General features: G+C 37.2%; 3 protein-coding genes across 5 annotated transcripts; all 3 read left to right on the forward strand.

Annotated features, from left to right (window-relative positions):
* Positions 1-577: 577 nt before the first annotated feature.
* LOC116171546 (uncharacterized MFS-type transporter C09D4.1-like) lies at positions 578-5,723 on the forward strand. Of its 2 annotated transcripts, XM_031488452.1 has the most exons (8): positions 578-692; positions 3,701-3,969; positions 4,128-4,352; positions 4,401-4,542; positions 4,783-4,982; positions 5,044-5,147; positions 5,194-5,301; positions 5,351-5,723. In XM_031488452.1, exons 2-8 carry the CDS (start codon positions 3,715-3,717, stop codon positions 5,661-5,663), a joined length of 1,347 nt encoding a protein of 448 aa, XP_031344312.1. In that variant the 5' UTR covers positions 578-692; positions 3,701-3,714; the 3' UTR covers positions 5,664-5,723. The 2 variants fall into 2 exon arrangements, with proteins under 2 accessions (XP_031344312.1, XP_031344311.1); XM_031488451.1 differs by lacking the exon at positions 578-692 and having other exon boundaries at positions 3,624-3,969.
* Positions 5,724-8,249: 2,526 nt separating this feature from the next.
* On the forward strand, positions 8,250-16,311 carry LOC116171548 (uncharacterized MFS-type transporter C09D4.1-like). 2 transcript variants are annotated; one of them, XM_031488455.1, is made up of 7 exons: positions 8,250-8,990; positions 9,041-9,265; positions 15,077-15,218; positions 15,267-15,466; positions 15,517-15,620; positions 15,668-15,775; positions 15,817-16,311. In XM_031488455.1, exons 1-7 carry the CDS (start codon positions 8,754-8,756, stop codon positions 16,097-16,099), a joined length of 1,299 nt encoding a protein of 432 aa, XP_031344315.1. In that variant the 5' UTR covers positions 8,250-8,753; the 3' UTR covers positions 16,100-16,311. The 2 variants fall into 2 exon arrangements, with proteins under 2 accessions (XP_031344315.1, XP_031344316.1); XM_031488456.1 differs by lacking the exon at positions 8,250-8,990 and having other exon boundaries at positions 9,106-9,257.
* Positions 16,312-17,085: 774 nt separating this feature from the next.
* LOC116171547 (uncharacterized MFS-type transporter C09D4.1-like) lies at positions 17,086-22,863 on the forward strand. The gene is made up of 7 exons (XM_031488454.1): positions 17,086-17,345; positions 20,633-20,857; positions 20,942-21,083; positions 21,157-21,350; positions 22,163-22,266; positions 22,317-22,424; positions 22,471-22,863. The coding sequence occupies exons 1-7, from the start codon at positions 17,103-17,105 to the stop codon at positions 22,775-22,777; spliced, it is 1,323 nt and encodes a 440-aa protein (XP_031344314.1). The 5' UTR covers positions 17,086-17,102; the 3' UTR covers positions 22,778-22,863.
* The last annotated feature ends 5,101 nt before the right edge of the window (positions 22,864-27,964 follow it).

Here is a 27,964-nt window from a genome sequence, read left to right on the forward strand (position 1 = left end):
CTTTTCATTCTTAGAGTGCGTACTTTTAAGATACAACAGTCTACATTTGAAACTTTTTTTAATGCTTTCGTAAATAGCATTGCGCATTGTCTACATTAGAAATTTCATTGAACACCTTCATCATTGTTTAATTCGTAAGTAAAACATACAGCATGCGTAAACAGTCATTTTGAAACCGGTATAAGTTTTAGTTTCATTCAAAGTGCCATAGTTTACATATAAAGTTTCATTTAGATATCTTCATAAATAAAAAAGTTAGCATTGCGTACGCGTTACTCCAAATTGTGGACACTGCGCATGCGCAAAACCAGAAAATATCAGTATGCACGGAATCCTTGGACCAATCCCTTTCAAATGAGCCCCATATCGCCCAAATCGATTCAGTGGGAAAGAAGGAGTACGTGTGACGGACGGACGGACGGGCGACAAAGTGCAGCCAATAGCGAGTTTTCACTTTGAGGAAAATACACTAAAAAGTAAAAATAACATACTTTTTGACGTCTATATGCATGAATGCTAAGTAATGAGCCTATTAGAAGGAACTATTTACATGCACGCGATAATTTAGAGGTTGCCATTAAAATTGTGACTTTAGTGTGTTAGCGAAGTGCTTTTTATATTTCTTATCAAATTGTGGAGTTTTAAGTGTCTTGCAGAAAATTGTAGTGGCATAACAGTTAATTCATTAATAGGTAACGTTCTAGTGTAGGTATTATATGGGACATGGGTCTATAGGCAATCTTATAGAAGTGGAAAACCAGACTTTTGTTACAATTCATTATGCGACGTAGGTTTTACTGTAAAGGTGTATGATAACTTCAAATTAGCCAAAACCCAAATCCAATGTTGCCCTTGTTAAACAAACAATGGCGCCAATTTGATAATTTTGAAATTCTTAGAAATATGCGAGAGTTATCCACATCTTATCATAGAATCATACAGTCCGCGGGACGTCGACCCTTTTGAAACTTGATTAGTGATTACCACTCTTCTGAAACTTTCTGTGCTGCTTCATTTTAACTAGTCTAGCAAATTTTTTTTGTCCGAAAATTCTTGTAAACGCGGCGATTGTTACCGGTGAGTGCGTCCGCAAACAAAAAATCTTTAAAATAACGTCTTAAAACATTTTTTTCCGGAAGGCTGTGGTTAGAAATCAGGTTAGAAATGGACTGTTCCACGCTTAGCGACAGAGCAACCAGCGCCCAAAAACCATTTAACCTAAACTGTATCTCACAAATTTGAACCACCCTGTACAATGTTAGAGGCAGAGTCCTATAGTCGCTTTTAGTTTTTTAGAATTATTGAGTACCACATTTTAGTGACGTAGCGCAGAGTTTGCTAATATTGTAAGTTGTAGCGGGCTTCGTGCTTCGTTACATTAACAAGAGTCGAAGAAAAATGACAAAAATTTTATGATTCCTACGGATAGCTCAGTAATAAAATTGTTTTTATATTCTTTAAGTTTGACCCCGTGGAAGAGTGCTAATTTGTACTGGTATTTTACAAAAGGTTTAAGATTTTCTCAGGTTCGTGATGTAAATTTTTCTAGTAACTTATTCGTCTTATTATGTTGAAGTACTTTTGGAGCTTACCTTTTTACTTCCAGCTGGGTCAGGTAAAATCGTTTAACCATAGGAAAGAATTTAGTTCGTTTCTATTACACTGATATCTCATTAATTGCCAAGAATTTGAAAAATACTGATTTAGACATTTATACTCCACTACGTTTTGGAGAGTTTACGTAATTCGCATTCAGACTTCACCTTGAAGCAGAACTCTTTTTACTTCCCCTTACAGCGATAATTCCAAAAAGGTAATTAAAAATTTACATAATTATGTTCATTATTATTATATCTTGAAAAATGAAAACATGATTCTGATAACCACTCTAAAAAACGGAGATCCTCTTGAATTTAAATTAACAAATCTAACTCTAATAAACGTTCAGTAGACGCACACTCTACTTCGCAATAAAACTCAAGAGATAATGAAACAATGTACTTTTTAAGTTGTTGCAATCGCTGACCTTAGGCGGATGAAGCTGTTGTCGGCTCAGTTCGAATTTCCACGTTATGCTTGACATCTTCCTGTTCAAATTTGTCTAAAAAGACAAATTACAGGTGTCCCGTAAAAAACACCCCAAACTGGTTAATAATACGGTTGCCGTGTGAGAACGTGTGAGGCGGGATTATTTAAAATGTCCATTTACGAAATGAAAAGCTTGACATTTCGGCTATTACTAAGTATCTCTTCTTAAGCAAATTTAGTACTGCGTTTCTATTTATCGGCGATGAATTTTGGCACTAAACTTCTTCTCTTTCACCCAGTTTTATATTATAATTCACTGAACCCTTAACTATAGTATCAACTCAAAACGACCAATGCTAACGCTAATTGTGCCCGCTTCCAGAAGTCACATCGTCGCGCGCACATACTTGTAATTAACTAAAGCGCTCTTCATATAATAGTAACATGATAGGAGACAGCGTTTAAAAACATATTTAACGTTCTTTGATCTTTACATTTATAATTCAATAAACATTTGTTACACAGCATAGATTTCATTGAAACCAGAAGTAAAAAAGTCAAGCTGATAATGATCGAGTTATTACAGTGTCCTAGACAGTGTCCGTGCTAAATTTGGTCCTTATCTAAATGTTTTATCTTTACCACATGATAAATTACTGGTAGACTCTCTTCTTCAATATTTACATACACATCTTCAATACGAATCCAACCAGAGGAATGTGATTACTCATATTAAATGCAAATTTCAATAATAATAATACTATCCATTTATTGAAACAATAGTCATATGGAAAAAAACAGGTATGTACAGTTAAAAAAAACCTAGATGAAATGTTCACCGTTAAATTCAAAAGGGCGAAGTTCAGATTGGTAGTTGGAAATAAATGAAACTATGTAAGGTAAGCGCGGGATTTTTAGAGCGCGTAACATTTTCAACTGATGTTGCTGAAGCTAACTGACGGATTACGAGGGAAAACTGTGCCTCTATTTCGACGAAATTATTGTCATGTGTGCATTTAAATCAATTTCGAGTTGATTTTTCAAGTAAATAAAATGGAGTATTTACGTGAGCAAACATTTTCGTGTTATTACATTATTGGATTCGCGTGACCGCACTTATAAAATTTTACCACCAAAGTTTATTAACCAACCTATCTCGTTTATATAACAGATTAACAGGTTAAGGGCAATTAGTTTGTGATTTTTCTAGCTGCTAAAACCCTGAGATTATAAGGGTAAAATTGTCAATTCCATTCAATTGGTCAATTATTTCAGTGAATAAACAAAACTATTACATTGCGAGAAACCTGAAGCCCAGTTTGTACAAGAGGCTTTTGAGGGTGAATGTCGTCTCTGTTTATACCGTGATAAAGAGGCAAATTCTGGTCCCCACCCATTTTAAAAACACAGCAACTTATTTTGACAGAACGAAATAAATATTCTTGGTGGAGTCACTCCGCTATTTTATTGTTCACAACCCTCTTTGCAAATTTTGTTTTGCCATTTAACATATTCAGCGTAACTTTACGATATCCGAAAACAAGATAAGGCGATATGAATAAGTAAAATATTAAGATACGTAGCTTAAAGGAATGCAATACAAACGATAATTTACAAAGAAAACATTGCCTAATACAGCAATCTAAACTCTAATGCAATAAAACATTTACAGTGTGCAATTGAAAAATGAACAACGAGGTCGAAGATTTGAAGAAAGTGCACGAGCCGTTTCAATTATACAAAGCGAGATGGGTGGTCCTTTTCTTGTCAGCCGCCGCTTCCGCAATTAGTAATATGCAGTGGATGCAGTATGGTATTATTGCAGATGTTCTTGTGTTTTACTATGGATTATCATATTCTTCAGTCAATTGGTCATCCATGATTTTTCTGCTCGTTTACTTTATTTTGGTTTTTCCGATGAGTTATATCCTAGACAAGTATGTAAGTGTCCATTTAGGTCAGTTGATCAACGCTACTAACCCGATCTCAATGTCATGTTACTAGCTAACTGTAACTGCTTCCACAACACCTTCTTTTATCGTGATCTGAGAGACAATCCCACTTACATGTCTGGATTTTTCCATTCCCGGAAATTTCAGGGCCTGCGTACCTCAATGCTGATTGGAGTTGTACTGACAGCTGTAGGCGCATGGATCAAAGTTGGTTCCATAGCTCCAGATCGGTATTGGGTACTGCTACTCGGCCAATTTATAGTAGCAGTCGGTGTGGTACCTTTAATGGGACTTATCCCTAAAGTCGCAGCGACATGGTTTGGACCCAAAGAGGTTTCTACTGCTTGCGGTATTGGACTTGCAGGACTGCAGGTACAATGGAAGCAACATTTACCGTTTCTTACCCATTTGACTTTTTAGTTGGGCTTCGCTGTCGGATTTGCAGTTCCACCAGAAATGATTACCAGTGAAAATGATATGGCTTCCATTAAGAATGACTTTACTACTATATCTATTGGTGTTGGCATAATATCCACAATACTAATGATGGCAGTGCTTTTGTGTAAGTATAAAGATGAAGACTTGAACTGTTAATGTCTCAATAAATGTCACAGTAACGTAATGGCAATTTGCCGTTGTATACCAGATTTGGGGAAGGCATCTTTATTTGCTTAGTTCACAAGTGGATATCAATAAATCACCTTTTCAAATATATCCTTGCATGAAAGTGGGGGGGGGGGGGGAATTATTAAAATCTTCACGCTCCGCAGTTAAAAATTTAAAGCCAACCTATCACATGCAGGGTTTCCTGACAGACCGAAAACACCTCCCTCGCAAGCTGCCCTACAAAGTCAAGACCAAGAAATCGACCTGTGGCACCCAGTAAAGAAACTAATGACGAATCGTACCTTTGTGCTCGTTTTATTTGCATTTGCTATTAGTTTAGGCATCTTTTGCACAATTTCGACGGTACTTAATCAACTTGTATTGACATATTACCCGGTAGGTAACAATTTTGACTATAATACTCGTAGTCCGTAAGGTTATGCGTTAACAATTTTAGGACGGTCTGAAAGATGCTGGCAGAATAGGACTTTTGATGATCATTGCCGGTTTCATCGGTTCATTGGCAGGAGGCCTGCTTTTAGATCGATTTAAGGCTTACAAGTATATACCCCAGATTTGTAATGATCTTTTCCTCATTTAGTTTTAGGGGAACACTTGTAACATTATTAGCTGCGTTTTGTGCGACACTAATTTGTCTCACCTGCATTATCAATATTCACATTGAATTAGTTTACGTTTCCGTATCTCTAGCTGGGTAAGTTTGAGGTTTCAAGAACTTACAGCTTTTAATCGTGCGTTTACAGTTTTCTCATGGGGTCCATTTGGTCTGTGTCTTATGAAATTGTAGTTGAAGCAACCTACCCGGAACCGGAAGGCATATCAGTAGGGCTTCTAAATGGTTTGGGACAAGCATTTGGAATTGGTTTCACCGAACTGTATTCGGCATTGTTCTTCAAAAATGATGCCTTGGGGTCAAACATTGCTTTGGCCTTACTAGCCTTTTTAAGTATTATATTGGCAGCTTGTGTGCGAATGGAGTTCAGAAGAGAAGCCGCCAACTTCAAGAAAAATAATGATAATTTAGGTTTTGATGAAACAGTCTGTAGCAAATTATAGCTATCATAGTATGTTATTAAGTAAGTGTGACAGAGTATTATAGTTAGCTATTTAATCTATTTTTTGGGCCAATGCAAAATTTGGTACACTATAAAAGATTCAATTAAATTAGAGCATAAGGGATAACTTAAAAAGAAACGTAAAAAACAAATTAAGGTACGAAAATATCTTTACCTCAAAAAAACACAACCATAGACCATTCACTTAAATACGCTTAGATAAATAATTTAGACAATTTTAAAAATGATTTTAAAAATGATTTTAAAATGACTGAAATTTTGCTTTTCAAATTTCATCTTTCGCAAAATTCTATGAACCTGTCATTTCAATGACAAAGGCAAAAGTGATATTTTCTAAATACCAATGGTACAAACCACTAATACACTAAAGAGCGCATTCAGTCAGTCACCAAAACCAAGAGTATATTCAACGAAACAACGGGACTTTACAGTGTTAGAGAGAATTAAAACGTACAGAGGGATTGATTAAGACAACACTTAAGTACAAATCACCTATGTATCCTTTTAAATAGACCACCTTAAAGATAAATGTTAGGTTACTTAACTAGCGTTTTCCCGAAATCGTCATGAAACCTTCATTTTCATGCCTACTTTATGTCAGAAAATGTTCTAGTGGCTGACTACTTTTCCTTCCGCTTGTCACTTTACCGGTCCCCTGTCGAAACTGGTACATTAATCTTTTAAAAGTCGCATATGAAAATTAAAGTTTTATATTTAAAAAAATCGATTTCCGGAGCCTCATACTTCAATATCCCCTTACCTACTTTTATGTAAATTACTATTACTGACAATTCGGAATATGCAGGTATCGGTCTATGAAAAAAATTAGTCGTGCAAATCTCACGTACCGTTAGCGGGGTACGGAGACGGTGTGTTGTCTTATCTTTGTGACAAAAATGCACAATAATCTCAGATTTGACTAAAAAGTCAAAGTTGGGCGGTAGAAAACTGTCTGTTATTGCAGAAGAAAACTTGGGGACTCAGAAAACTCCACAATTCGACAGTGTAGGTGAGTACCCTGTTAATTTTGCAATTGTGTGTTCCGGCATGTTAAAACCTATGGATACATTTTCGCTTTTTGTCTAATTTTTCATACTTATGTTGTACGTAGCTTTTTTTCGGAAAACTTTGGACCGTCCTCTTGCCATTTTTACATTTCTGTACGCTATGTACTGTTATTACCAACTTCTTGTACCAATTGACAATCTACATTTCAGCTCGAGAATAAATAAAATCGTGCATGTCATTCCTAATAGATGCAATTTAAGTTGCATAAATTCACTAATGCCTTGATATCGACCGTTTACACATCAAACACCAAAAAGAATGACGGGGACATCCTGTATATGAGAATATTTTAAGCACAGAGTTAGTTCGTTTTATTTGAATTTTTATCTCGGTGTTTTATTTCCTTTTAGAAATGTTGTAAATTCGTAATTCTTGTTTAAATGTTATCACTTTTGTAATTTATTCAATATAGATAAGATGTTAGAAGTAAGACACATCTGGTCGTTGCGATAAGAGATATTATCATGCCAAAATTATTTAACACACGCTATCACTGGTAAGGGATTTCGAAGAATTGCACGTTTTATTTTGGAGGGACGTTTGGCCCGTTCCGTCGTTGATTTGTGATTTATTTGAAAATTGTTTAAAGAAGGAGTTTACTTTATAGCGGAAATGGTTGTTCCCCAAATACAACGAGTAAACGGGGACGCAGCTGTTAGTTTTCGCGACGGTTGAAGAGCGTGTCAATTTTTTTACGCTAAATTACGAGCAGTTAGTCCGATTTGATTTGTTGAAACGCAGCACGTCACTTTTTATATAAAACTTGTGCAGAAGAAGGTTGACCAAATTTGTGTGAGAAGTTACCGCGCGTCGTCGAGTTAAAGAAGGAAGCAGTACAGTAAAACAAGACTTTTTTAAGATTCTCTTCTTATTAAAAGTTAAACGTTTCTACCGTCCGAACAGACACCGAAAACAAACTTTGTAAGTTTCTCTAAGAATTTCTTAAATGTTTGTCATTGTCAGTCAATGAATGGCGTCTTTATTCGAATCCATTGTGCGACTCAAATTGTCTTAAGAACAGATTTTTTTCTCTATTCGTGCCAAAATTGATTTCAGGTGTTAATCAAAAGCTGTGTAATAAATTCTTTGGAATACGACGTTCGCTTTTCTGCTCGAAGATTTGCATTCTCTTTCGCAACGGCTTCTTGGTGTTTTCTCAAAAAACAAGCTCTTTGGATGTATACCTCCTTTTTTAATCTTTCCCATTAGCACCAACCCAATCACAATCTATAAATAATAATAAGCAAACGACGTAAGGCAATTACCTAAGCTAAATGATAAGACCAAGAAAAACAGCTACGTTTGGATTATTAGATCATAAATTAATACATTGCGAGCAGTTTTATTTAGTGAAAATTGATCTTGCAATTACCTTTTGCAACTTAGTACACTGAAATATACGCAAGACACAGAAACGATAGGTTTTCAAAAATAAGCAGAAAATGTCAGCTGTAATTTGCACTACACTTGACATACCAGCTGTATGTAAATCTGGAACTCTTAAAAAATCTTTTCCTTTCATCTATATTCGTTAATACCAAGCGAATCAATAAAAACCCATCCGCCTGCGGGGTCTGAGTATTTAGATCTGATTCTTTGGACGGACGGACGGAATTAGGCCCGGCATTTTCAGTGTAAGGCCCAGATCCCCTTCCATTCGAACATTTCTCGCCTAGTATATTGTAATGTCGATAATAAAAACGTTACAATAAATACTTCCATAAAATAATTAGTTATCGTGTTATCACACACAGCCGCCCATCGTATTACAGATAACGACAGTATCGTAACCAAAATCCGTAATCGTGAAAAAAACGCTAATTAAATACAATGAGATGCGAAAACCTGTTAAGAATAGAGCAAACCTTGAAGTTGTTTGTGGATTACCTAATAGGTTTTTGTCTCGCTGATTGAGTAAGATTCATAAATATTTACCCGAACAATTATCTGAACGGATTAGAATTTTTATCTTTACGCATGCATGGTGTAAACACAAATCGACATGAAGAACGAATCAGTAGAACCTTTTAAAGTATACCAAATACGATGGGTGGTTTTATTAATCACTGTATTAATTTCTGCGTGTGCCAATATGCAATGGATGCAATACGGTATTATAGGGGATGTAGTGACGTTGTTTTATGGCGTTTCCTTCGAAGCAGTGAATTGGTCGTCCATGATATTTTTATTAGTGTTTGTCGTTCTGCTGTTCCCGGTTAGCTATATTCTGGATAAATATGTAAGTAAATGGTATGGCATAGTAGATAAACTGGACGGTACTATTTTCAGAATCTTCGAGTCAATATGGTTCTGGCCGCCGTTTTCACTGCTGCCGGTGCTTGGATCAAGGTAGCTTCCATTTCTCAAGATCGGTATTGGGTTTTAATGCTTGGCCAAATCGTGGTGTCTATAGCTGCAGTGCCTTCCATGATAGTTCCCCCAAAGGTAGCAGCCGTGTGGTTTCCAGCGCATGAAGTATCTTCCGCAAGTGGAATCGGTGTGGCAGGTATACAGGTAGTGTGAAAGCGATAGGTGTTGATACAATTCACAAGTTTATACTTTGCCGTTCTATCGTATCTAAACGTTGTCCTGTTGTAGGATCAATAATAATGTATTGGGGTGAAACTGTCTGTTGATTTCCTATACAAAAAGAAGCTAAGGTTCCATAGTCCTTCGTTACGAGTGTTTAATCGTTACGTGCGCAACCAGAGTAAATGCAGAAGTTACACTCTTAAAGTAAGGACTTATGTTAATTACACCAAGCATCGTCCTCAAAAAACCATTTAGAAACGTTCTTGTTAACACTCTAAATAGTTTAAATTTAGCATTGGGAAGTTCTTTCGTATTCAGAGCGATACCGTTGATTTTGTTGATAGCTTCGCGAGTGCCTCTCTTTGTCTTAATACCGGGTTTGCATACATTTTTATTCTTCCGGCCAGAACTCGTCCAGCAGTTTCCTTAGGTTACAACCCTTTGTACACGGCACATCGTCTTCTACGAATCGCTATAATCAGGATACCTGATGTGATGTTCACGCATGTTTCGTCTCATCGGGAGTCGTGATCAACACCTCTAAGACGTAAATGATGATGTTCACATTGTTCAGATGACGCATGACGTTTCAGACATTCTCTTAACCGAGTGTATCCCCTCTAAGCTCGTCTTTCTAGTAGGATTTCTCAATTTTTCATAGCCGCCTCCTTTACTTGCATCTGAAATAGCCCCTGTTTTGTTGACGATCGCCTCGTTGAAGACGATTACCTACTGTCCCTCTTTTTCCAAATTTTAAATTCTAAACCTTCGTTTCAAATCCCTTTATTTTACTTACTAAATGCAGTCACAATCATAATTGACAAAGAGCAAACACAACATTTCCTCCCCTCTCCCAATGTCTTTGTCTCATCAGAAATACCATCTTACTTTAGTAGTTAGAGCGGGGTGGCTGGTTCTCGGTGGAATGTTTTGCGGTGGGGTAGTCTTATTAGTTTTTCGTGACATTCCGGCGATTGGTTGCACCTTCCATGGTGGAGGCAGTCGAACTCCCTGGAAAGTACGTATTTTATTCCAGGCCTGGGATCCCAGGCAACTCATCGTGGTTCGCAATTGTTGGGATAATGTCTGGAGTTGCAGAATCTGTTCCATAGTAACGCAAGAGACGGTACGGCAGAAGAAACTGTCTATTATTATCATACCAGATCGTTGCTTTCAATTCGGATTTTAGTGCGACCGGATTTGATTGACACAGAGCCGAGAATTTTTCAGGTTTTATTGACCTGCGAGAGTGGTTCATTGTCAGTATACAGTGTGAAATGTCGAGCATATAAATAGAAGAAAAATTTGTATACCGCCCATACTATGGCCAGTGCCTCTTTGTCGATTTGAGGGTATCTTTGCTCGGTAAGGCTCATGGTTCGGCTTGCATAAGCGATTGGGCGTTCTCGTCCGTCCCTGAGCCGGTGTGACAAGACACCAAGGCCCGTCTTACTGGCGTCTGTTGCTAGGATCAGCGAACCTGGGGCGAAATCAAAGCATTTTTGATGTCTTCAAAATACTTTTTCCGCTTCCGGTATCTATTCGTAAGGTGGCTTGAGCAGCATGTTGCGCAGAGGTCGGTTTCGTGTTGAGAGATCTGGAATGAATGAATAGTAGGTACCCTTGCCGAAGAGAATTTGCAAATATTCTGGTCACGATGGTTTTGGTGCATCACAGGGGGCCTCACGACTATCTGACTTGTGAATATTTTCAGCATCGAATTTTTTACCAAGAACCTCTATTGAAGTAGCCCCGAAAACGCATTTTTCGTTGGGTAAATCTAAGACCGTGAGAATTTATTTGTTCCAAGGTCAAAAGTCGTCAAAAAAATTTCTTGCATTAGAGAGTCCATGCATCGCTGCCATATTGCTGAAATATTTGCCGCGCCGGAGACTGCATGCGTATTTGATTCGGCAATCCACGGGTTGGGATATTCCGTCTTCATCTGGTTAAAAATGTGTTAGGGTTTGGGGATTGAATGTTCGTCGATAATCATGCGAAAATGCAAGGGTGGGTTTCAAATTACCCTTAATTCTCAGGTTTCCATTCTTCTTGATGAAGTTGACGCCCATTTGAAATACTCCACCTTGTTGTAGTATCCCAATGCGATTTTTGATGCAATTACCTGGGCATACGTGTCGCGTAGTGCATCAGGTTTCAAGTGTAACAGTGTGGACCCTGTAGTAGACCAACCATGTTACTGAAGGCAGTTAACAGTTGATCCAACTGCAGTTTTTGATGCGGGGGAGGGTGCCACCGAAGACACTGCGCGGATTTGCTCCGGTTCAAGAAAAAATTAATTACAGAGCCGATGTGTGAGATGCATTTTCGACTCAAAAAGGTCTCAAAATCACCCACGATAACATAAAGAATGCCTTACATAGCGTTGCCTTCCAATCGTCACGTGTACAGGGAGTCGGCCAAGGCAATTGATTCTATGTCGTGTATTACTAGAAAACTACTTATCGGAATTCTGCAATGCAAATCGAGGTTTAATAGTGCGTGGAGTTTTCTCACTGATTATGGCTCTCGGGGTGTTCGTGTCTCCAATGATGTTTACTTTTTTTTAAATAATCCATAAAATCTACATTTTCTTGTTCAATACTTCCAGCTTCTTGCATGCCTCGTTGTAGAACCCATTGAATTTCTTGAAACAGTGTTGACGGGTCTCCAGATGATGACTTAACAGGGTAAAGTTTCAGCTCACGTTTGATATGGGGTGTTGCGTATTTTAATTTATTTGCAGGTTCTGGTGCAGGTGCAGTAGTCACCGAACATTATCTCACCCGCTGTGTTATGTCGCTTTAAGTTCATGCATTCTATCAAGAAATTCACCATATTCGCAATGTGCCGCACTTTGCCTCAAACGAAGGGGGAATTGTGCGGCTGTCTCCTCTTCTCGTTGGGAAAACTGTTGGAATTTGACACTGCATAGTTGTTTTTGATTCGATCAAAATGGTTAATAAACGTCTTTTTTATATCAATGTACAAGAGGTCTTCACGGGATTGAGCCAAATTTTAGGGCGTTATTCGGTTCTGTGCCCACGGGCATTCACTATGCCCATGTATTCTGGTTTGTCCCATGTGGAGTGACGTTAGTTGCCGCTGTTGTTGTTGCTGCCTGGATCGCAATGGCTATCATGTTTGACAAAGCCTCTAGGAACTCGGTGAAAAGCACCACTTTTTGAAATCCCACTTCTGACATCACTTTTAAATTCTAAACCGTTGGTTTTAAATCTCTTTATTTCACTTCCTAAATTCAGTCACAATTACCATTTGACAAATAGGTGACAATCAATGCAGCCAACTTGCCCGAGATAATCTTACATGGTTGCTCCCACACGTCCTGTTCAAGGTCGGCGCACAAATTCTTGCAGCATGTTATTTTCTTGTTTTCTGTCATTTTTTGAAGAACTTCCCCCAAATTCTATTTGTTAGGTAAATAGACTGGTTCACTTTTCGAAGTTTCTCTGTCCTAGGAGCATTTCAGACAACATTTGGCCAACAAGGCTTTTTTTTACTAATTGGTATCTGCTGAACACGAATATCGATGTTGGCACCTCGAAATCTGAACCGGAAGTCCAGAATTCAAGATGGCGACCAATTTCCGAAAATGTTTATCTTTTCACTCATGCGACCGATTTTTTCGATCTAAAAACTAATTATAATGTTATTCCTGACGTACGTAACGATAATAATAGTTAACTATTGTTTTAACAATAATGTAATAGTTTTTTTTAGCGGCAGGATGCGTAAAATTAAGAATTGCGAAATTCCTAGCTCGACTTGCAAAACGATTGTTTCTAGTAATCCTGACACATATCAGTATTCCCGGCATGCGTTTATATTGCATAATTCTCCTTGTAAAGTTTTGATAACTACAATCTTTCGAATTTTACGTTAATTCTTATATGAAAAAAATGAAGGAGTTCAACTAAACTGTGGTGTTTCGGAAGATTCTTATTTTGCTAGGTATTAATTACCGTTACTCAGGATATATTATTATTATTCAAGTATATGAAAAGTGAAGACAAATTTATCTTATTTTCATGGTTAGGTCAATCGTCTTCTTGAGAATATAGGTAGTACAAATCAATTGAGCCTTGCAACATTAACAAAGTTTTGACGAGCAATCCTATTTACAACGACAAAGGACGATATCTAGAGCAGCCTTCGGAATTAATCTCACGTTGTGAGAATGGGAATGTAGCCATTTTCAATTCTTTCCTCAGGAAATCAAGGATAGAGATGCTAGCCTGAGCGACATTTCAGAGTTTAAGTTCAAAGAAGTACCTCTTGCGTTTTACACCTGATATGCCGTAATTAGGGAAATGGATGAAATGCAAGAAAAGATTAGATGGAATCCCAAGAGAATGGAGTTCAGAATTGTTAGATCTAAAGCTTCGCAGCTCCTGAAACCTGGCAATGCTTCTCCACTCTGGGAATCCTACCTAACCGAGATGGGGCCAGGAACGTGCGCATTCTTCCAAACGGACGTCTGGTAGCGACTTCTCCCTACCGAACTAAGCGGGACGCGCACCATCGGTGGAAACTATGGTATCAGCTACCTAAATAGAGGAAAAGACACCTAAAATATGCGAGCCAGGTCGATACTCTGAACAAGTGAAGTTTCATGTACCTAGTTATGATACCAACCTTGTATAGTTTTGTCACGAAGATTTTTGCAAAAAATATATCTTCTCGCTGAGGATAAAGGTCAAAAAAATATAAATAAATAAAAATAAATGCATCCAAGCGTGGAAATTCACAACAACAATGACGTGACATCACTTCCTGTGATAGCGTAAAAGGACAGGATATTCGTTACTACTGCTTTTGGCCAGGCCCTCTGCACATCATTATGGATAGGAACAAATACATATCTTTCTTGAAGTACCGGTCAGCAACCAAACTTAGTTTGCCAGTATTTTCTCGAAGTGATGAAGAAGCAACAGAAATACATCTGCATATGTAGCGTTATCCTAGTATCCGCTTCCTTGTGAAAAGCTTCTAAGGAGGAAATCTGTGTCGTCTGACGGTTACAGAAAACTTTTCTTTCATCACTGAAGCCTCCAGGAATCACCAGTACGCCGTCAAATGAGGCGTCTTCAAGGTGATGCGACAAGAACTCGATCAGATTTCTTTTGTTTTCCTCTAATGAAAGGAAATTCTTCCATATGTGAGGTAATGGAACATCGCGGATATCTATCACACGACGCACAGGAACCAAAATGCTTGCCAAAACAGAAATAATTTAATAATTACACGATGTGAACAAATTTAAACAGTAGCCATACAGTACTATGAAAAAAAAGTTTCCACTTTTATGCACTTTGACGTTAGAAAAACTATGAAATCATTATTTAAACATTTGTTCACTATTATTATCGTGCCGTACCTCCGTCAGGAATAACATTAAAATCCGTTTTTAGCTCGAAAAAATCGGTCGCATGAGTGAAAAGATCAACATTTTCGGAAACTGGCCGCCATCTTGAATTCTGAACTTCCTGTTCAGATTTCGAGATGCCAACATCGATATTCGTGTTCAGCAGGTCCAAATTAGTAAAAAACGCCTATTTGGCCAAATGTTGTCTGAAATGCCCCTAGAACCTGTTAAAACGCTGCTTTTTATAAAAGTGAACCAGTCTAAAAGAGAAAGTGTGCCAAGACACAGTAGGCAGTAGCTACAGTTTGAAATACAATACATGGAAGATTAAGACGAATAGAAATTAAAAATTGTATTTAAAGCAATCATTAAATTACTATAACTAATCTGAACCATTTGAATTTTAGATTGGCTTCGCCATTGGTATTGTAACACCCCCTTTGCTTATAAGGAATCATAGTGTTATAGCAATAATCGAAAGCGACCTGTTCACTATCGCCTTTGGGGTTGCAATAATATCTACAGCGCTAGTTATTGTGGCGGTGATATGTTGGTACCGCTAGTCTTGTTTCTTGTGATTAAGATTGTCCGTTACAGGTTTTCCTAGTAATCCAAAAACGCCCCCTTCACACGCCGCCCAGAATGCTCAAGATCAGGAAACGGCGTTTCTGCCACCTATCAAGAAATTATGTACAAACAAAGCATTTGTGCTAATCGTGATAGTTTTTGGGCTTAACTTTGGTGTATTTTCTGCATTGCTAGCCATGCTAAATCAAATAGTATTGGCACACTATCCGGTATTACTGTCACGCACGATGTTGCATTATTACACTTTGTGTATTTTTAGGATGGATTCACAGACGCCGGATTCATTGGTATACTGGGGGTAGTTGTTGGCATTTTAGGTTCAACGGTGAGCGGTATTATCTTGGATAAATTTAGATGTTATAAGTGAGTAGTAATCGAAACAGCAAGATTCACGAAACTTATACCGACAGGACGTTGCTCATAATATCGGAGGTAGTAATGATAGCCGCAATGGTTTGTTTTACGTACACCTTCGAATTGCACATAAGCTCAGTGTACATTACCATGTCTATAGTTGGGTAAGTGTGCAATTGACTTTAACCTCATAATGTGGTTGCAGTTTTTGCAGTGGAGCTCTTTGGTCTGGCAATATTGAAGCAGTTGTTGAAACGACATATCCGCAACCGGAAGGGATATCCATTGGTTTACTAAATGGAAGTGGGCAAGGGCTGACCATTGTGCTAACGTACTTGTATCAAATACTTTTGACACACACCGATTACACTTGGGCGAATAACGCAATGATTGCGTTGCTACTTTTGGCATTGGTCTTGTTGGTATTCGTACGTGTGGAGCTGAGGAGAGATGGGGCGAATATTCGAAAAGATACCGATAATTTATGATTTAGTGAGACATATAGCGATAGAATTTGATTTTTATTTAAGCTATATTTTATATTCAAAGATATAAGTTATTTGCCCGTAAATCTGTATATATTCTTTTACAAAAAAGTAAGTGTTTGCAATGGGCTGTGCGTTCTCTGTTTAGGGAACTACATGTACTTAATGAACGATTACTATAGTAGCTATTATATTAAAAACTGGTCGATTTGGGATTCTCTTCTTTAACAAATACCAATCGTAAAATCCTACAAACAATAATTTATTGTATACACACCTTGCCACAAACATCGACAAATAAATCCCTTTCTTTGAAATGTGAGGGCTTTCGATAGTCATCAGAGGGATCCAATGGGTAATTGCAAGCATAATAGAAAATAATGTGTCTTTATTGGGAAATTTTACCAATCCAACTGAAGAAACAGAAAACAAGTGTCAAGACAACTATTATTTCGACAAACAAACAACCACTACCCATCAGCATCAGTTGAGGGCTCGTTATGGAGGAGTATGTCAGTTATGGATATTATTGCCGATGAGATATGCGATGCTTAATCTGTTATACACTATATGATAGCTTGACTGGATGCAAGATGCATGATGGATTGTCATCTCATTATGCGGTCAAACTGCCTGTCAAATATATTGATGGAGTTATGTAATAAAAAAAAGATGCTACTTGATTCGTATGAAGCACTTTAATACAAAATAAAATGTTGTATGCACATCAGACATTACTCGATATTTAACCCTCGGGCGACTTACAATCCCTCGGGCCAGAGGCCCTCGGGCTCTGTCGCCCTCAGTATAAATATCGCCTTAATGCCCTTGATATATAAATAACTAATAATCTAGATCTTAGCGGGAGTGTAATTACAAATGACAAAAACAAGGTGCTAGTTATCTAATCTTTCATCAGCCACGATATTGTTTACAATATCAAAAAAAAACACGAGTACCGATGGCAAAACCTCAAACCTGCACTAAGTATCTACACAATCGCACGATGAGCCGCCAAGAAGAACGCGTGAAACATTTCAAAGTATATAAGAAGCGGTGGCTAGTTCTCCTCATCACGGTGCTAGTATCGGCGACCATTAATATGCAATGGATGCAATACGGCATTATAGGGGATGTAGTAACGTTTTACTATGGCATTTCCTTCGAAGAAGTGAACTGGTCCTCCATGGTGTTTTTCTTGGTGTTTGTTGCTCTCATGGTCCCTGTTAGTTATATCCTCGATAAATACGTAAGTATTACTAGTGTAACTGTAAGGCAGCAATGTTGTCTATAATGCATATAAAAACTCAAATTTTATTATTATTTATAACTATCCCAAATGATTACAGGTTAAGATTTCTTTTTGCAATCCCTGATATCCCAGAATTTGCTATACGCATTTTTTTTAAAAATAAAAGTGTTTAGTGAAGAATAAACCGACTTACGATTACTACCAACTAACTACTAACTACTACTAACATAAAGCGGTATGTATGACATTTTTAAACGGCCGTCCGCAATCTAAATAGATTAAAAACTCGAAAACAATGTAAATCCGCCAGAGAGCTCCCGTTACAGGCACTGATGGATCTAGACTATCCGAAGAAACGGAAAAATGTAATCGTCCGAAAAATCTACTAGCTCAGGAAAGCTGATTTATGGCTCAAAATGTTCATATTGTTGTACTCTTTAAAATATGAAAAGTCTCTCAGAATCTGCAGCGTAGTAGAATTGGAAGGTTCAGAATTTATAGCAAATTTAATATACTCAAAAATATGAAACATCTGACAAATCGGAAATATTAGAATTAAAAGAAGAGGGCCAAGAATAGAATTTTATGATTCTGAAAGAACTGAACAATGACTAAAAATTGTAATTTTACTGGAAAATATCCGAGGCATCACCAGAGTAATCTAAGGAATTCCAAAGATGGAAAAACCTGTAACCTATTAATGGGAAGAATAAAAAATTTTAAAGAATCGTAAGGCCCGAAACATCATTTTAAGAAGTTTAACAATCTACGCAATAATCAACTAATAATCTTTATTAGATGCCAGCTTGTAACAACATCCTTATTAAATCTTTATAATTGCTACTTCCGCGTACGCTGTCTAACTTCACCCTCTGTTGTTGTATTTGTGCATCCCGTTTTGCCAGCTCATTTTTCATCTTGGCCTCCTTTAGTCCTTGCGACCTCAGCCCGTCCGTACCCATTTCCTTTTGTAATATTTTCATCTTTGTTCTTCCCACATTTTTTTGCGTTCATCCTCGTTGTCAAGCATTCTTCCATCAATTGGCTTTCTCTCTCGCTCCTTTCCCCGAATTTTACCGCACCCTGCGCCACGACGATGTTTATTATCTCTTCCATTTTTGTTTCTTTCTCTAATTTACAATTTGGAGTACGTTTAACATTCCCTTCCTCAAGTTCCCATTTTTCCACTCTCATATTTCCGTTTCGTACATTGTTGTAAGATCAGTACCCTCTCTCCAATTCCCCACACCTCTCTCATTGCCATCCACCGCCCTCTTTTTCCTTAATTCTCCTCCTTCCCTTGATTTCCTTGTAATAACTTGACATGTCGTTTCCATTCATCTAATTGTGGTTCCCTCCCACTTGTTCTATTTTTCCTTTTCCCTCTGTTTATCACCTTCCAAAAATCCTTCTCTATTCTTATTTCCCTGATTTTCTCTTCGTATTCTTTCTGTTTCTCCATCTTTTTTTCTTTGCGTTCCCTTTTGTACCTTTTTCTGTTCTGTCACCTGTTTCTTCTCTATTTCTTCTCTTCTTTCTTTCTCTAACCTTTCTATCTATTTCCCTTTTCTGTACAATTCCATCGGTTGGTGGTCCGGTTCTATCCTTGTTCCTAGCTTAAATTCATCTATTTCTTCCAGTATTTATTCAATCGGATACCGTATGTGAATTGTTCATCCCCATGTCCCTCCATATTTCCGTTTAAAATTATCCAACCTGTCTTTTCTCCTAATTCCTCTTTGTTGCAGTCTTAATCCCTTGATTTTCTATCTTGGATTCGTCTTCCCATCTTTACCCATTTTCCTTTCATTCCTGATCTGGCATTAAATCGTCTACCATTATCTCCACTATCCCCATCTTACTTTCTTGCCCTTTCCTATTTCCCTTTTCGCGACCTCTCTAATTGCTTTTTGTAAGCTTCTTTCTTCATATGTCAACTCGTCATCTATGTACATCCAGTTCCCCTCATAACCTCCCTCTTCTTTCCCTATGCTAGTTCTGCGATTACTAGTTTACTTCCCCTTACATAGAATGTTCTCACCTCTTTTACATTCTCCTCTACTTGTAGGTTTTTTTAGCCATTTATCCGTTTACTCTTTCCCTTTGTTCCATCTCTACTCCCTTTATAATTATGTTGCTGTTTATTTTTTCTTAAAATTGTTTAATACTTTCATAAGTTCTTCGTTTTCCTTATCCCATTGCTCATCTTCTCTTCATTTCTTCCCCTAATCCTCCTATTTCCTCCATCATCTCTTTTATTTTATTTATTTGCTCCTTTGTCCCATTAGCCGCTCTTTTTACTGCTTCCATCAATTTTCCTTCACCTTCTAAACACTGCGAACTTCCGCTTTTGCTTCTTCACCTTTTTACCATCTAGACCCATCCCCTACCACGTTAGCGACTTGCCCGTCGTAGTAGCCCCTTCAGCCGCTTCACTAATGAACTGACTAAAAATATTGTCAATCGACCTACACTAGGTATCGTTATGCAAACTAAAACCCAGGCGTACATATGTAATGTGTGTTGCCTAATCTGCACCACGCGTCGGAATTGTCAAATACATATCTTTTCACAATTAATACCTATCTCTTCTAACCTTTTCCCAATACCGATGACCTTTGTTTACTTTATAATCTAGTCTGATACCAAATATCTCTCGTGACTCCTCCTCCTGCCTCATCTCTGACCCTTATCCCCTCTGACCCTCTGACTTATCACAACAATGCACAAAACTTTGATTTAAATTCACAATTGGGCCCAATCGGATTATAAAATTCTTCTTATTTTTTCGTTGATGTCGCACTCTGCTATTTCGCGTACCAATCGATACATATGCCAACGCCAAGTCACTTGCTTCGTACGGTACGACTCGTAGCGTGCCGATGTGTTTACATTTTAGCATTCTGTACACTGGGTTTCCGTCAATATAAAGCGTACGAAGGCGCGGTGGAAAATCTTACCTGAAGGAAAAAGTTAACATTATGATATTTTCATCAAAACCAGTAGAACAGTAGAAAAATAATTAGGATAAGAGAACAAAAGACGATAGGAGGGTGTGTTGCCTATTTAAATTTCAAAATTCCTGAACTATCCTAACCAGAGGCTTGTTATAACAAGTTATAGCAAGTCTCTGATCCTAACAGACCCTACGTCGATAAAATCTAGGTCGTTAGTACATTGGATTATAATGGTAGTAATAACCAAGTTTGATGAGGTAGTTAGCAGACTTTCAATTTATGGATTAGTAAGGTTTACGACCACACTAATAAATGAAAACGTTTCAGAATTTGCGAATCAATATGATTTTGGCCGCCCTTTCAACGTGTGTAGGCGCATGGATTAAAGTTGGTTCAATATCTCCAGATAGATACTGGGTCATAGTACTAGGACAAGCCGTCGTGGCAATAGCGTGCGTGTCTTCCTTGATAATACCTCCAAAGGTAGCTGCTGCTTGGTTTCCATTACATGAGCTGTCGACTGCCGGTGGAATTGGCATCGCCGGTGTACAGGTATGCCAATGGGATATAGTACTAGGAGTACTAGATCATTGCACTCATTTGGATGTTGGACAACGTACCCATACTCAATTTTAGATTGGCGCTGCTATTGGCATTGTGGTGCCTCCTTTACTTATAACAAATCATGCACGCATAGAAACTATTGAAAATGACCTGTTCACTATAGCCATAGGAGTTGCGATTGTTTCTACAACGTTTGCAGTTCTTGTGATAATATGTAAGTAAAATGGGCGGGTAAATTTGCGTAGTAAGAATAGTTTAAATAACCAGATCTCCATTGTGCGTTGCAGGTTTTCCACGAACACCTCCATCGCACGCCGCTCAGAGCGATCTTGTCCACAGTAGTTGTATGTTGCAAGCAACTTTCAAGAAGCTATTCACAAATCGATCATTTCTACAGCTCGTGGCAGTGTTTGGAATTGACTTTGGAGTATTTTGTGCGCTATTGACAATGATGCACCAAGTTGTTGTATTACACCATCCGGTAAATATTCATTTTTTGCTTTTGGAATACAGGGTGGTGACTTTCGTAACGCATCATAGGGATTTCAATGTAAAATTCATAACACGCGATTATTGGCTCCCCAAATTATGTTAGAGTAAAAATGTATTAAGGTTTTTTGTAGGGAAAAATTTTTTACGTCAATCAACCGTATTAGTTTTCAATTTTTTGCATAATAAAGACGGAAAATTGGAAAAATAAAACCCGCATCCTTTTCAATAATCTGCGATGCCATGGAATTTTCTAAAACAAAAAGATATCCAGTTATCAATTAGCAGCAGTTCGAAATTGATTTTATGATCTACTTGGTTACTGTCTTGCAGTTAATGGTGACTTATTCTAACATTTATTGTAAATTGTTATATTAGGAAACCGTTTTTAGGAATTTGGTCTTTCTTTATGTCGAATTCGCTGTTCTAAATATAATACTTTTTGATAGAATTTGATTTGTTTTATAGCAGACATTCCATGGCATGATGGATATTGGCGTAGTTTTGTATTATAAAATTCCGCATGGCATCACAGATTATTGAAAAAGATAGGGGTTTTAATTTTTCCAATTTTCCGTCTTTATTGTGAAAAACATTGGAAACTACTACGGTTGATTGAGGTAAACAATTTTTTTCTACAAAAAACCTTAATACATTTTTGCTCTAAAATAATTTGGGGAGCCAATAATCGCATGTTATGAATTTTACATTGAAATCCCTATGATGCGTTACGCAAGTCACCACCCTGTATATCATAAGTAGATGTTTTGAGGCCGTTGTTGGTTTCTGAGAGTGTTATTTTAGGGGGGATACACCGAAGCTGGATTGATTGGAGTATTGGCTGTACTCGCATGTGGTATGGGTTTAATAGTCGCCGGTTTCGTCTTAGATAAATTTAGATGTTACAAGTAAGTAACAATGAGAAAAAATTAAACACGTTATTTTACATTATTTAAAGGGGACTCCTTTTAATGTCACAGACTGTAATTGTAACAGCGATGGTGTGTTTCACGTACACATTTGAAATAAGTCTGTACTTAGTGTACCTTACAGTAACCATCATTGGGTAAGTCCATTTAATGAAATACCGTAATATCATTCTGCCCTTACAGACTTTTCGCTGGAATTCTTTGGTCTGGAAGTGTTGAAGCGGTAATCGAAACAACGTATCCACAACCAGAGGGCATATCGATCGGAATATTAAATGGTAGTGGGCAATGCATGGGAATCGCCCTTACGTGTTTGTATCAAACACTTTTCAACCTTACCAAATGTGATAAATTGGCGAATAATGCAATGTCCGGATTTCTACTTTTGGCATTGATGGTGCTGATGTATAGCCGTATAGAGCTTAGAAGGACAAGCGCGAATCTTCTCAAGGATAAAGATAATGCTGGTTTCAGTAAAGAAACCATTTAACGTATTATAGACATCACCTAACAAGAATGTGAAACTGATGGGAACCATCGCATAGTAAATAAAGGCTCTTGCTTACGTTTACGTTATCTATTAAAAATCTTTCTATGCTACAAAATCAATATACGTATACCCTGATTACGCCAATGAAATTATTTAATATAATTTTACATGAAAAAAATAGATCAAACGGAACTAATAAAAGATGGAAAGACCCGCCATAACTAACTTCTGTTCCCCCTTTTCTTGGCCCTACTTCTTTCAACTCGATTGCATGTTAAACGAGAACAAACGCAAACGAGAGGCCATGATGAGGTTTGCTTATTGACATTTGTTGACCTAATTCTTATTTCACGATTTATGAGACTATACCTACTACAAGTGCGGCAATGAGGTTGAGGATAATTCCAACATCGGACTTCAATCAATTAGAGCAAATCCATATTGGGAAAATCTCCTTGGAAAGGTTTATCCCGGTCGCAATCGCGTCTGATATCTGGATTCTTGATTACGATAGAAGGGTGGACAGGGTCCAGATGTACCTAAGCCTCAATTTTTTTTTTTTTTTGGGTTGGATCCATCGTTCCTCGAAATGGGGGTTGAAATATATTGTGTAATCAAAACTCTCTAAACCTTCCCCATATAGTTTTTTATTCGTTGAAGTTTTTAAAAATAGCGACTATAGTTTCGGCGTACTGCCATCATCAGGCGACTAGAAGTTTATCACAATATAGCAAATTTGAAAACATTAAGAGCTAGTACTTACTGTGAAATTTAACAGGAAAACGGTAAGTTACAAACGTTGAAGACGAATAAGACGAACATGTTGTTTTTTTAATTATTAACTGGCCGAAGCCAAGTGAAAAAACCTGAAGGGTGGTTAAAACGGAAAGGTTGTCCTAAGTTTCAAAACGAATTATTATCAAGCCTTGTTAAGACAACCAACCGGAGGGTTGAATTATTACATTAAAAGTTGAAAGTTGAATTTAACCTAAAAATGGACAAAGTTTTAGATTTAAAAAATAAATTATCTAAAGGGTACTTACACATTTCAAAAGAACCGGGGGAAAAAATAAACTTATAAAAGTTTTGAAACTATTAAGATGACTACATATTTAAATTATTTAAGTAAGTTTAAATTCGAGATCATGCAGACGGCATGTCTAGAAATGATTGACAACCGGTATAAGAGGAAACTGACATATCGATAAATTTATAAATTTTGAAAAGATATATAGGGTGAATTGAAATTATTGTAAAAACAGAAGATTGTTATTGAAGCCGAGAATTTCGTTAAGAGAGAGGTGCGGGTTCTTTTTAACTTGGTGGTGAATTTCTTTCAATTCCAGAAAGTTCAATCTTATACCTTTATTACATATATGCAGAATTTCGAAATCGGTGTTCGGATTGAAGGAGTGGCCCGTTTCTAGGAATCCGAATACCGATTTCGAAATTCTGCATATATGCAATAAAGGTATAAGATTGAACTTTCTGGAATTGAAAGAAATTCACCACCAAGTTAAAAAGAACCCGCACCTCTCTCTTAACGAAATTCTCGGCTTCAATAACAATCTTCTGTTTTTACAATAATTTCAATTCACCCTATATATCTTTTCAAAATTTATAAATTTATCGATATGTCAGTTTCCTCTTATACCGGTTTGTCAATCATTTCTAGACATGCCGTCTGCATGATCTCGAATTTAAACTTAACTTAAATAATTTAAATATGTAGTCATCTCAATAGTTTCAAAACTTTTATAAGTTTATTTTTTCCCCCCGGTTCTTTTGAAATGTGTAAGTACCCTTTAGATAATTTATTTTTTAAATCTAAAACTTTGTCTATTTATAGGTTAAATTCAACTTTCAACTTTTAATGTAATAATTCAACCCTCCGGTTGGTTGTCTTAACAAGGCTTGATAATAATTCGTTTTGAAACTTAGGACAACCTTTCCGGTTTAACCACCCTTCAGGTTTTTTCACTTGGCTTCGGCCAGTTAATAATTAAAAAACAACATGTTCGTCTTATTCGTCTTCAACGTTTGTAACCTACCATTTTCTTGTTAAATTTCACAGTAAGTACTAGCTCTTAATGTTTTCAAATTTGCTATATTGTGATAAACTTCTAGTCGCCTGATGATGGCAGTACGCCGAAACTATAGTCGCTATTTTTAAAAACTTCAACGAATAAAAAACTATATGGGGAAGGTTTAGAGAGTTTTGATTACACAACCTAAGCCTCAAATTCGGACCCTTTACAGTACTACACTAGAGGCGACCCTTAACGTCACTAAAGCCATACCACACATGAGATGAACATAATGATGCTGGAACGACAAGCGGATCTAATCGTAACCATGTCCGGCCAGAATACCCCCAACAAGGACCGTCTCGGGTTCCTTTTCGATAGCCCTGCGCAAAAACGTTCCAGGCTATGAGATGGTCCTTTGACTAAATGACCACATACCACATACTGACCAAACTTCCCCCCTCGACTATTATCTGACATCGGCGCGCCTTCCATCGCCGTGATCGACGCGGATGGTTTAACAGACCCTAAGTCAGCTTTACATTGACACTTTTATTGGGGTTACTAGGTAAATTATTGTATTTGTAAATGTGGACAAAGAAAACACGTGTTATACCAAGACGAAAAAAAAAGTGGTTACATTTTCGAAATATTCAAGGAAGGAATATACTTATTGATATTCCGAAAGCACCGCTGTGCAAATTTTGAGCGTTTTCGGGTTTTGGTAAAGCTCATCGATCCACTTGGTGAAAGAAATGAGGAAGTTGACTTTAAGGATTCGTTCAGTAACATTCAGTACCGCATTCCATAAAAGGTAATAAACAAGTACGTTTAAACGTAATGTATAATCAGCCAGAATTTTCTCAAGTGTTGAGAACGAGCGTTAGATGTATAATGATAATCATTACGCGTGAAGCAAGAGCACATATAATTGATCAACCAGTAACCATAATGAGTCAAACAAAAAAAAGTGAATGTTTTACTATTTCAAATACTACGATAATTTCAAAACTGCAAACCATATACATATTTGGTGTAATAATGGAATTAAAAAAAAATTATTGCGATTATGCAGTGGAAATTTATAGCTATTAAAATAAGTGGGTGTTTTGTAGGTACCTACTTTAAAGAACGATGCCTATTTTAATTCCGATCTACCGAAGGGAGTCTTTTGAACTATCGTGTTATCTTCATGATTTTGTATAACAATGAAGCTTACTTTATCCGAGTTCATATTTTATTAATATTTTATCATGAAAGCAAAATGTTTCCCAAGGCTGGCCCGGGTAGGTATCAACCATGGTATAATAGAATGAACAAACTTGTTAACTTAAAGAAAGTGCGCAGGCTCGCAATTAAATTTTATTTTTTTAGTATAGTATAGTGCCCCTTTTAGCAATTCATTCTACAACAAATAAAAGAAACAATGAACCCGAGGTAATCCACTCGTTAGTTGAAATTACGATTGCTTGAGGAGTCAAAATGCTTGTAATCCGATCCACAATCTACTGAGTTGATTAACGTGTTGCGATCCCTGAAGGAAAAGGCACATTTTAACACCACCAAAATCAAATCGATCATGCATCAATACGTTAGTGAAGCTAAGTGATCATTAATGATTTTCAAAATTTAAAGAAAATTAACATTGGTATAATCCCTTGAAGAGGAATTATCCAGTAATTACAGACTTTAACAGAAATGACTCATTGATCTAATTTAGTCGTGTACCAGTAAAGAAGAATGGATAAGAAGAAAGATATGTTGATGGAGAAGCGGCAAGACTTATACAACAGCTACCAATCTCAAAACAAAATTATCTAACAGCATGGCAAATCCATCGATCGTTAGATCGGATGGTGAACTTCCCGAAAATAAAAAAAGAAAATAGAACGGAATTAAACCACGACACCATATGTACATGAGCGCCTAGAGACAACATTAAACCTAAGTAGAGATGCAGAATCATGAAGCCCAAAGATAACGATGATCATTTCAAAAAATGGGACGCAGACTTCAACAGTTACTTTGAGCAATCAACTATACCATCCAAAACTATGACTAATGCAATTCATGCAGGCGAGGTTTCCATTCCTTAACTCATTGCGATAATATAAATATCGGGTGTTCCCAAATATGATGTAAATATGGAAAGGGTGTATTTTGACTAAAAGTGCATATAAACATAGATCCGCAAATGCTTCGTTGCCGATTTAGAGGGCGTTAAAGTTTTTAGGTTTTGAAAGTTTTTCCGTTGTATCTCCTCAGTCTTTGAGATATTGGGCTCAAAGCATCATTGGTCATGTTAATAGTAATGAGAATGTACCTACACTCTGTTGTTTTTTCAGGGGTCATGTTTCAATTTCTGCCCCTGTACTTTCTTCGATGGGCCACTGGTAGATTGTAAAACAAGAATTTGATTTTATGATTTGTTTCGAAACTTTTTGATTTCTCTACACGACGATGAAATATCTAGGCCTAGCTGGAGGAACATCCTTACTCGATTGCGCTACTGCTCCAAACAGCAGCATTAGTTTCGCTGGTTCAGATTTGCACCAACTGGGTGCTGTAAAAGTCATTAGTTATTATGACTGGGGTTCCAAGCCTAAAAAAATTGCAACGTGATGCTGCCTTGCAAAAGAATATAATAAATTAAGGGATTCAAAATGTTAGAAGCGATTCCAAAGGTAGTCTCAACTTGGGGAATTGGGCCCGAACCCACCAATTTAAAATCATGACCATTGGGTTTTCCAGTGATGTGGCATATTTACTATTTTCAGCTTTGCAACCGCCAACCTTATTTTTTTGCTCACAAATTAACCACACCATTGATGTTGCCTATTAGTGTTTTTGTTTCAGGCCTCGCTACTTTTATCTCCACTATCTTTATTCATTTCAATATTAATTTTCCTAGAACCTCTCTACTAGTGCGAGAAAGTGAGACACATCATAATTTGTAACAAAGTCAGCCTGCGATTTATTGCATGGAACATGGAATCATTGGCTGAACAATTTTATTAACGTTCAGCGAACGAAAACGAAAAAAAACAAGTGACAAACAATTTGTAGTGCTCAAAGTATGGGCAATTATTCTAAGAGAAAATATCTAGATGAAGATTTGAGGAAAACTTCTAAATGAACATAACATGAGGATGAGATCAAC

This window comes from Photinus pyralis, unplaced genomic scaffold (genome assembly GCF_008802855.1).
Source record: "Photinus pyralis isolate 1611_PpyrPB1 unplaced genomic scaffold, Ppyr1.3 Ppyr1.4_LG5, whole genome shotgun sequence".
Taxonomy (NCBI): Eukaryota; Metazoa; Arthropoda; class Insecta; order Coleoptera; family Lampyridae; genus Photinus; species Photinus pyralis.